The 12,110-nt window shown below is 31.3% G+C and overlaps 2 protein-coding genes across 2 annotated transcripts in view; one reads left to right on the top strand and one right to left on the bottom strand.

The window, feature by feature from the left end:
- The window catches only part of LOC144858838 (uncharacterized), a 28,704-nt gene extending 16,648 nt beyond the window's left edge, over nt 1–12,056 (top strand). The window contains exon 3 of the mRNA XM_078714971.1: nt 8,925–12,056. Within this exon, the coding sequence (XP_078571097.1) occupies nt 8,925–9,406 (482 nt within the window). The 3' untranslated portion in view covers nt 9,407–12,056. The remainder of the gene's footprint in view (nt 1–8,924) is intronic.
- Nucleotides 1–12,110, bottom strand: part of LOC144858834 (uncharacterized) — a 63,364-nt gene that overhangs the window by 50,047 nt on the left and 1,207 nt on the right. The window lies entirely within an intron of this gene.

Raw genomic sequence — 12,110 nt, 5'->3', positions numbered from 1 at the left:
CCTAAATGTTCTGTGACTTAATATTAAACCAGTAAATGCCCTTTACTGTCATAGTGTCCAAACGTTTCAGTCTAAACCGAATACTATCTGTGTCCTCCGATAAGTTGCATACTCTAATGTGGTCGGAATCTCTTTGTAGTATAATTCCTGACTAAAAGTCGGCCGATTGATCAGAGCATCCCTCTTTCTCAACCGTGACTTAGCTTTAGCACTACGTTTTGACATAAAAGTTTGTTAATTTTATTCCAATCACCAAAACACTCACAGGCACTATGCGATGCTAATGCCTACTAACTATAATGAAATATTAATGTACCTGGTCAAATAACTAGGCCTACTATGCTATGAAATATATACTTTTTTTCTATATAAAAAAATTGTTTTCTAAATTAAAATTTGGTAAGGTAATTTCCATTTTTCCATTTTAATGTACGCAATATAAACAGACTGTAAATTCTCATAATCGCTTTAACTTATAACATGTCCTTTCTATTCCCATTTGCAAGCTTAGTATATGTTCTACCGTGACGCAATTTTCAAGTAATTTATGATCATAGCTGTTTTCTAACAACCAATTTTGAATTGAATCTAAGTAGTATCTTGACAACATAGCCTATGGCCCGTTCATGATCATGAACATGAAGCAGGCGTCCTGCCCACGACCTTTGCACATTAAGTAATTGAGCAAGGCAAAATGCCGAGTAGCTTACAATACATCATTTACATTATCTATATACTTATTTTTTTTTAAATACTGTACTAGAATAGTAATTGTGGATGCTATAATATATATATCGTCTTTTTTAAAGATGTATTGTCCCTCTGAAAACATAAATGTTTGTTGAATATGCCATTTTAATGTAACATAATAGTTATCCACTTTGACCAAAAAATTGGATAAAAAATGTATTTACCTGAAAAAACTGTAATTTAAAGCAAAAAAATGGCCGCCAGTAGTGGGTTTTTGGTTGAATTTAACCATTTATTTTGTCAATTTATAGGTGAAAACATTATTTTTTTTCATTTTTTCTATGAAAGTGAGTACCTTTATTAAAACTACAAAATAACATATTTAAAGTCTGATTTAATTTATCTTCATTTCTCATGTTTTTGTGGGACAATACATCTTTAACGACATTATGTAATGTTAATGATATTTTTAATACCGTTATTTGGACTATTGAACTTTTAATTAAAAAGTAACGTTTATTAGAAACGAACTATATACTACTTAATGAGATGAACTAACATATGGCCACTAAACCTGTACACCCACTTACTTGTCGTAATAACTAAAATTTCCAGTAATAAAAATGCTACTAGCTAACGGAGGAAGTCATTATTGAAACATCTGTTCAGCTAATTTACTGCACATTTGAATGTGTTGGAAACTAACAAGTTCATGTTACACCTTATTAATTTGTTCCATCAATATGTTTATATAAGGTACGGACATTGATTGTCATACTTTCAACGAAGACATTCCTACAGAAATTGAAAATAGTAGACGGCTGTCCTGTTCTTGGGCAAGTGTTTTCGGTGTCATGTCCACAGTGTTACCTAACCATTACAAATAATATCATGCAGTTTCAACATTTTCAACTACTCGTTGTGTACTCTGAACATTCCTACTATAGAAAGATACAGATACATGTGTATTTCATGTGTAATTATCAGAAAGAAATTGACGGAAAGAGAAATGATCAATGCAAAAAAAGTAGGCCTGCAATAATAAAATTAAAAATATGTTCAGTCATAATAGACAAGAGTACAGTTTACCGATGGTTAAAATTGAAAAGAAAGAACGAAATCTATGCCAACATTCGAAAAGAAGTAACAGGAGAAACTAATTTCTACTGATCCTTCCAAGTGTCCCAGAGGCAGAGAAGCATTCAGATTCCGGTTTATGCACATATAACATTAAAATAGTATTTTGAAATGTTAGATCCAAGTTCAGAAGGTGTGAAACAATTGCCTTTATACTTTGAGGTAATAACAAATGTTGGCGCCAGGGAATCGGATGGTTGTCAAAGTGTTTCATTTTGCTCCTCATTTTCCGCATTTGACAGTAACTGTATCATTCACGCCTATTGTCATCGAGAAATTAATTGATATTGAACCAAATTTTCTTTCAATAATTCCATTTTGAAAAGCATTTTTTTATCGAGCATTCTTAACTATTATCTATTCTTATTTATATAGATCTGCCATTAATGTCATATGAAAGAAAGACTATTGTTTACACTTTACAGAACGATAGTTTGTATTTCATTACGCAATTAAAACCATTGTATACACGGGTTGACCCATTACCTTGATGAAAACATCTCTATTTGACTTGTGTGTATTCTAAGCTTAATAAGTGTCCCAAAAAATACGGTAAGTTTCTTACCTACTGGTATACCAGTTATTTTATTCCTATAAGCTAAATTTAATTAAAGATAATATTTATATATCGGATGGACAAACGCCAATTCCAAGCAGCGGATTCATTATGAAGAGAGTCGTTATGGTAATTGGTCACGCAAACTGAAAACAGTCAGGGTATTTAATTTGCTGGTATTAATATTTAGGTCAATATTTAAGTTCTTTTATATTGGTTAGGAAACAAAATGAAGATTGGATTAGGATATCAGCATTATTTGTGTATACAATAATACTCATGTGATGAGTAAACAAACTATTGTAGAAAAAACTTGCTTGATAAATTGCCTCCATGTTGTCATTGGCCTAATATCTCATGTTTGTGTACATGTCATTACTTCTTCATGGTGCCATGTCTGGTTGCAGACGTTGATGATTGTCCATAAAATGGTTATAGAGAGATATCTTAAACGTTGACGGACACGGCTTCTTCTGATCTTCCTTCTACTTTTCGGTATAGTGTTGTATTTCTCCTTTCCTTATTATGTTTCCAAGATATTCCATTTGTCGTCGTTCATCCATTAATCTGTAATAGTCTTATGATAATTTGCCATACCGAATGACTGAATTAATATTGTATATTGCAAATATAACAATCATTCCAACAATAAACAATGCTCATCATTCACAGCTTAACCTGTTTGGTATGAATACGGTACATTCATTGCCAGGTTTTCACCTCTTTTTTTCACAAAGACTGTACCATACTGCTTTAACACTTGCTACAAATGAAACATACGTAATGACCCACCGTTTACATTATTATTCTTATGGGGATTTTCACACACATTATGTTTAATATTAATACCTATTTAAAGAGTTACACAAATATAAAAAATGTATGCATTGTCTCACTAATGTGTAGCCAAATGAAACAAGTATGCCAATTTGAAACTGATAATCATGATGTATAGGGAAGATAATGATGGTTTTTGGTGAAGATGACTGTTTGGTGCAATTGTTATGATAACGATTATAATGATAATGGAAGTACATAAAAGATTGTTAAAAAAATATTGGAGAAACTTGGGTAATAGTAGTGTTGAAGCAATGGAATAACTGGGAGTTTTCGAAGCAACACGTAAACCTAAACGGCAACGTTCTTTCCCGACACACACTTTCAAACCCAAATTGATCTGCGCATGGATGGTTAGTATGACAAAACACTTACTTGTGTCTTGAACTATATTTCTTCTAGCGTCTGACCAAAATGTGTTCAGAATACTAGGCCTACATGGGCTATAAGTTACGGTAATGTCAGTTAAAACGAATTGTTCTACTTATATCGCTTGATGCAAGTAGGCCTATTGTAATTCTAAGGAGCACGTAAATTGCTTCTTAATATACAGTATTCAGACAATAAGGGGCGCTTCTTCGTGGTAGCAAGTAGCCTACATCTTCATTATGCTTCTTTGTGTACTCAGACAATAAGGGGCGTTGCTACTTGGTATTCTCAGTCAATAGGGGGTGCTCTATATTTTCTCTTTATTCACGTACCTGTCATGATGATTATTGGTATTATAGTCTGCCAATAAGGGGCGCTGCTACTTGGTATTCTTAGTCAATAGGGGCGCTCTCTATTTCGCTGTATCATGAAAATATGCACGTCGAATGTGTAATTTTTTATTCTTTTTCAGTATTTTTTTTTTATTTTCAACTTATTTAAAAAACAATTAGAATTACAATCAATCGGTATAAATTAATTACGAATTCTATACAAAATTATTATTTTGTAGGCCTATATAGTGTAGGCCTACTGGTTTTTTATCTATTTAGAGGTTTAAAAACAATAGCGGCCTAGTGGTGTTAAAGTGATATTTTGAAGGTTTAAGGTTGGTATTATTTGGTAGCATACAATACCCCCTTTTCCACAGATATACAATGTTTGATTGTAGCATATAGGTGGCCAAATCTTTGAGTAAACTATAATCCAAAGAACGAATCTCTTTAGGCCTAAACTTTACGGAAAATTTTAGCCATTTTTACAGTGTACATTATGTATATACAATACCCATAGCGTGTGTAAGGCATATCGTAAAAGATGTTAGTGTTTGTTGATTTCTTAGTTGAATTACTAATATCATTTAGAATGAAGCGTTTACGATTATTAGTCGCTTAAATTGGTTTATAAAGCTGGCTTAATCAATATTAATAATTAAATTTCACTTCTCGTAAACAGTTCTCGATAATTAATCTTATACCCTTAACATTTTTCTATTAATTATAAATGATAATATTAATACCAATTACGTAGGTTAATCGTATTTTCACAGATTACAGAGGTAACATATCGACCGGAGGAGTTGCTCTGTTCTGCGCTTTGGTTGTGATGTGGTTAGCTGTCGTTGTTTTCTTCTTCCTGACCTGGCACCAGAAAATGAATTCAGTCTCTTCTTTTGCCATACATACAGGCGGCCGTGGTGCGCTCAAAACACTCTCATATTCCAGATATTCCCGCTGAGTAGTCATGGTACATACTAGTGCTTTTTCAGTCGCACAAATTTCACCCTTTTTTTAAATCAATTACAAATTTAATAACACATCATTCTGCTACCTGTTTCTGACTATTTCTGTATACATTATAATGCTATATACTTCCTTTGTTCCATATCCTACACCGTTCGTATAATTATTCATGCCTGTTTTATTTGTGTTTTGCTTATTATCTAACATTTCTGGTGCCAGTGACGTGTTTGTTTTTTTTCACGAATGTTTTCAATTTCATTAACAATCAAACTATATTTATATCGTTGTTGTAGTCCACCGGATTCTCTATTTTAACTTAAACTGCCTTCTCTCTTCTAATAGTTTACCGTACCTACTAATCTATACTGTAAAAATGTCGTTGAAATATCGCAACTGCACGTTTATTTGTTCTAACCGTTGGTGGCGTATTATGTCACTATTTTTTGCTTAATATTTGCGCAATTTTTTCACATTTATTAGTATTAATGAGTTACTACTAAAGTATAAAATGTGTATTTTTTTACTGTGACGTGTGGACAGGCCAACCTAATCTTAAACTTTGATTTGATCGATTTTAATTTGCAAATTTATTGTTTACAATCCATTGATAAGCCTATTCACTTAGGCTTACAAATATAAATTGAAAACATTTTCTTAGAACATTATGTGATGTTAATGAAACCCAACACTTTATCGCGAACTTCACATTTACTTATGGACTGTGACGAATTCATATTCGATGATCTTGGACCGTGACCGGTGAATATGACCAAACTAATATAAATTGTGGAATCATGTCATTTGTAAAACTGCAATTGCGCCTGCGCAATAAGAAAGTTTGTTATTGTTTTCTATTTATACCGATTGGACATTTTTATAGAAAATGCACCGAATACATTCAGCACAATATAAAAAAATTACCCATAATGCACATTTATATTGTTAATTCTTAATGTTTGGCAATAATTTTTCTCATCAATTTTATGTACGCACCAAATTGCTTTTTTTGTACTAATAATGCAAACAATAACAATATTCATAAAATCGATTAGGTTTTTATGCATCATTTTTTTTATTACTCCAACAGTATAACTAGGCCCACCATTTCAAGTACAATATTTTTCTAGAATCATTGTACAGTTGTTGATTTTGTATTTTTATCGTGTGTTAAGTACAATAATATTTCGAATACATGACAACGGATTGTCAATTTGAATAATTAGAAATACAATGTCTCAATATGTTCCAGTTATAGTATGCAATTAAAAGATATTATGCAATTAAAGTTGTGTATTGTCCTCCAAAAACATAAACAATGAAAGATTAATTAAATCAGACTTTGAATAGGTTATCATAATTATAATAAAGTTAATCACTTTCGTAAAAAAACTCTTCACTTTTTTCGATCCAATTTTCGGTCAAAATGGATAACTTTTATGTGAAATTAAAATGTCATATTCAACAAAAACATGTTTTAAGGATTATTTTTTAATTAATACATCTTTGACAGTAATTTAATATCTTTGAGGTGAATATTTTCAAACAGAACATATATACACAATTTACTTCATAGGCGCACATACATTTTTTTAGCGTCAATGGCAGATGTGGGTCATATAGGCAAACGTTTCAAATATCTTTGGCATAACATAACAAGACATATTTTGAATAGGTTATTTGTAGTTTTAATAAAGTTAATCACTTTCGTGAAAAAATACTTCACTTATAAAATGACAACATAGGCCTAAATGGTTAAATTCAACCAAAAACCCATTGGCTGGCAGCCAATTTGACTATTTTTTGCTTTAAATTCAGGTAAATGATTAAATTTTGATTATTATCCTTTTATTAAAATTAAGTATATTGCAAACACGTTACAGTACTATTCTGCTAGATACCATTGTACGTACACACAAATCCAATGTACTATTTCATCCCTATAATAACAACGCATGTACACTCTTTGGCGTACGAACGATTGACTGCAACAATGAAAACCCTGTTATACTTTAAAACACATAATAGCATGCCTTTCTAGTTGTGTACAATTATTAGTTGTATATTATTATATATATATATTTTTAAATTTGAAATGACATAATAATAATTTCTAAAAGATTAAGATTATTAATATTATTTTAATACTAATAATATAACTATTTACTATTTATATTACCATATATTATTTCATATTTCTATCATCGTTATTTTGTTAAATCAATATTTCACTAATTAGACCATACTTATTATTATTATTATTATTCATAAGTTAACACTGGTAACTTGACTTAATATTTCGAACCAGTAAAAATGTGAATTATAATTACTTATTCCAAATGAAAATATGGTATTAAGGGATTTTTACTTCTGATAAATTAATTTAGTTTCTAGAGAAAAGGAAAAGTGGTCTATCGAAATTGTTTTTATTCTTCAGTTATGCCACGCACTATGGAATTGTCAATACGATAAACAGATTGTAGTGAGCTATAGACATACTTATAGAGACACTAATGAGAATTGAACAATCATAATAGATGATTTAATGCCGTACTGTTTCCAATATCAAATATGTTCAAAACAACTCGTTTAATAATGATGGCTGCTACAGTATATCTATATTCTAACATTATTATAACTATCACTATAGGATAATGTTATTGAACTTTTTGTTTGTTTGATTTATAGATATAGTCCAATATAAATGTATTGGTCAGACATCGTCTCTTTCTAGAGTTTGTTAAGTCAGAATTATAAGCTTTGGCAGTCTGTTATGACGCCATTTGTTTGCACGCTATGTTTATAAGATTAGTTTTGAAAAATAATGGTAGTCAATACACTACAACAATGTCGGTAAATGCCTTAACACAAAACACTACATGTTTTAGTTCAAACAGTGTGTTTTCAACAAAAATACAAAAGAAACAGAACAGTAAGATAAGTTAAGAAATTATAATTTAGATTATTTTTGTTCTAAAATGTGGGATCCAACACGAAACAAATAACGTATGCGGAATATATACATCTTACGTTTAAATCTTAAATTTACACAGAAGAGCGGAACGGTGATACAAATATAGAATCAATATTATTTCTTATGACTATTTACACATAAGATCGATAGATACCGTATTCTATGTGGGACAACCTACGCGTTTCTTTATTTTGCTTATAACGGCGGGTGTGATAATTCACCCGGTAATTTTCTGTGCATTGGCACCGGTGGCATTGGGTATCACTCATAAATGTACGTTATACATACAAAACTAGTGACAGTGATAATATGTATTAAAAGTACTTAATGCACCTAGACTCGTATCTAGATGACTGTCAATAGTCAGTTAAAATCTTCCTAGAGACATCTGTCAAATCGTGTGGATAATTTGTCTTAAGATTGTTTTTTTTAAAGAACAAAAACACAGCGTGTACTACAAAGGAACACTTATGAATTCATTTTCTACAAACACCTACGTAAATCATCTTTATTCGAATTTCAAAACATTTTTTTTATTATTGTTTTTTTGTATTCTGAGAACAATGAAGTGTAGTATTCTGTATTGCATTCGTAATCGTAGAACATAGTACTTAATGTTGTCAACGTCATGTTGAGTAATGATACGTACTGTGGCTTATAATGATATGTGAGTGAATTACAACAATCATTCAAACTGCTATTGTGTGTGTGTGTTTTTTTTTTCGGAATGCTCTCGTCGGGTAATCTTAAAACAAAATCAAAATGGTCGGTTGCTTTGTAGCTTTGTTTCAAAATGCTATTTAATTCCAAACGTTACACTAACCTACTTATATTCGTACGCTAGACGTTTTTATAACTTGAATAACAATAATAGCAAGCAACAACAACAGAATAATAGCATTGTTATTAATCTTTATTTAATATTCAAGCAAATTTGTGAATTTTGTTGTTACCAATAACATCGAGAATAAATTGATTTGTATTGTTTGGCTTGCCACATATACAGTTAGAGACTATTCTATAATTTAGTTTTAATAAGTATATCTTTGTTTTTATATTGCAGGTGTAAAATCGACTATTACTGCAGAAGAAGTCATTATTTTGATCACAGTTTTTTTACTATGGATTCTTGTGATTGGTCTCTTTTTCCGACAATGGGGTGTCATCCGGGATCTTCAACCTCGCTCATCCGGTAGCAAATATCGGCGCACAACCACCGATATCAGTAGAGATAGCAGCAGACGCAGCGCAAAAAGTCCACGAGACAGTATACGTGATCGGGACAGTATACGTGACCGGGACAGTATTCGTGACCGTGACAGTATCATTCGGCACGACAGCGTAAGAGATAGGGAACCATTTTTAGACAGACTTAGCATACGAGAAAAGTTGAATATGATCGCCTTGGCACGGAGTGAACCAGACCAGAGTAAAGACGCGGATCATAATAAACCGGTACACGATGATTTCTGTGTAGACATACATTATGAAGATAACGAACAGTTAAAATTTGAGGAGGCTGTGGAAGCCGATAGTAAGGTTTGACCAGTTTATTATGTGCTGGAAAGTTTGAAATCATTGTGTTTACACATCTTGAGGTATAACGAATCAAGCCAATGGCTGTCAAGAATTTACAACCATCTTGATACAAGTTGATGCCGATTACGTATTCGGATTTGAATACTCGCTGCAAAGTGTTTGGTTCGGAAAACGAAGTTGAAAATTGATAAGAATTTATGAAAGAAATGAAGGTTTTACAGCTGAAATATAGAGAGCGGCGTGACATTTTGTGATGAGTGAGGTACGGTAGCGTACAAGCTCTACAAAGTTATATTGATGGTTAATTTCCGTGAGATTTCAATTCGATCAAGGCAAATGATGCATTTGCACAACATATAATAAATGACCATCTTTATTATATACACATCGTCTCTTTCAATGGCAATGTTAATTGTGAATGTAATTTCCTCTGTCGGAAGGCCATTTATGATAATAATGATATGTAGCGCACGGTGAAATTATTTCTAGAAATGGCTTCCATTTTAATAACGCTAGCTATAATAAGGTGATGATTAAACTATTTTTGTAACAATATTTTTGTGTGTATATATATATTTAAATAACTATCAATGTACTTTATTTTGAATACTGTACACAAATCCTACTTTCAAATATTGTATTTCATGGTTAATTTTAATATTGTTGTTAAATTTTAAAATTGTATAGCCATTTTAAAATTCCTTGGAGAAGAGAAACCCTTAACATTTAAAAATTATCTTTTGTAAGTGAATGTCATTAAGAGAAATATTTATTGACTGAGTGAATATCTCACTTGTCATTAGAGTGGTTAATTATCAGCTTACCTGATAATATGAACATCTTAGGAGAATGTAAAAACGTTAAAATTTACAAATTCTTATCTACTGTACTGTACACTTTAGGAAATCCTTAATATTTCCTTAAATGTGTATTGACTTAAGTGAAATGTGTCACTTGTTCATAGTGGAGTAGGCCTACATTGGAAGGTAATTATAATCACTTTTACTAGGGGTTTGTTTGTTTGATCTTTAGTAAGGCTGCTAGAGAAGCGAAACACACAAGGTATACCTGTTTTGTTTATCATTAGTTTCATCATTGGTTCTTTCGTTTATTGTTGTAAATTTCAAATATAAAGTAAATAGAGTAGGCATAGGCTAAGTAGAATGTTTATCCAGGGAAGAGTAAATGTTTGGTTTATCTACCATGGAAGCGAGTAACTGTCATTTAAGTCAAGGATTATATAAGAATAGGCCTACAAAGGTGAATTACGTCTTGAATTGGAGAAACAAAATCGTTTCATGCAACATGTAAATAGATTAAACATTATTTATAAAACATTGTCGTTTGTAGTCGAATATAGTAGGCCTATGTTATTTGCAAAGACCAATAATGTAAGAAAGTGTACTGAGATGACGAGATGGAGGCCTATTACAATGTTACCTAAATAGTACAAATACAAGTACTATTTTCGACAAAATAGACCTACCACGTGTTTATAATGTGACCTTTCCTCAATGTGAAGGAATATGTAACTGTACGTCACAATATCTGCTGTTTTTAACAAACTGAACACCGATTTACACAATATTATATTGATATGCCTTACTTTAGACATTGGTCGGCTAAAAGAAAAACGTTGTAAACACAATATGGCATGGATTTACTGTGTCATTTATTTCTGATCTAGATAAAAGTGTGGTTATAACTACCATATGTAAGGTGTAAATTGCCATTGTTTATGATCATAATGAGAAATTAAGGAATACTGCACCAGTGTTATAAGAATATACACATGGTTTTCGTGTTTATGCTTGGGAAAAATATCACACACTTGAAGTATTCAAATAATAAATTTTATATACAGTAATATTTGGTGGGAGGTATTATCAAAGCAACATAGTGACTTATATAGAAAGATAATTACTGATTGATATTTTACGAACAGAGCAAAATTTTCCTTTTTTTTGTAATTTAGATTTGTTAAAACCGGCATTTTAGTACTTGAAAAGAGCAACGCCGAATTTAGGGTACAGGTTTATGGTCTGTTGTCTGTCAGGCTGTATTAGTTTTATAGTAGTAAACTGGCTGTGTAGGCAATATAACAAACGACTATAAAAACTACAAGCTTGTTGAAACCCAGTCTATCGTGACCAGATAGTATGAAATGCTATTATACATTTTTCATTCCAGTTACGCTTTATGGCAAATTATGAAATGAATTTCTATCCTAATTGTCCACACATGCTTTGAATTTATACATTCAGAATTGAAATACTAGTCGCTATTCAAGACAGATATAACTATTTCAACTGAGGCCTCAATTGCACTGTATTTCATTTAAAAAACAGCGTAATGTTATAGTGTCAATTTGAATTAAATTTAAACCAATATTATAATGCATGGGATACCTATACAATTTTGTTTTGATGCAGACAAAAATGTATTACGTTTTTCATCGTACCTATTTGAATATTCATGATGCGCGGGCCGTACAAATTTGCATGATGCTAACGTTTTCCTTTGAGCTTTCAATTCATCAGAATGGGTTAGACACCCACATATGATACAAAAACAATTACTTCTTTTTTAAAAGACATTTTATAATTGTGTTAAATCAGAATACTAATCATAATGAGAATAAATTATGATTATTTCACTGGTGATTTGGAATTGACGTTGTGTATAAAACGTTATCGGTTAATTTTTAACC

The sequence above is a fragment of the Antedon bifida genome, chromosome 2, assembly GCF_963402885.1.
Source record: "Antedon bifida chromosome 2, ecAntBifi1.1, whole genome shotgun sequence".
Classification (NCBI taxonomy): Eukaryota; Metazoa; Echinodermata; class Crinoidea; order Comatulida; family Antedonidae; genus Antedon; species Antedon bifida.
Note: the sequence above shows the minus strand (reverse complement) of the source record. Positions and strands in the feature narration are given on the sequence as shown.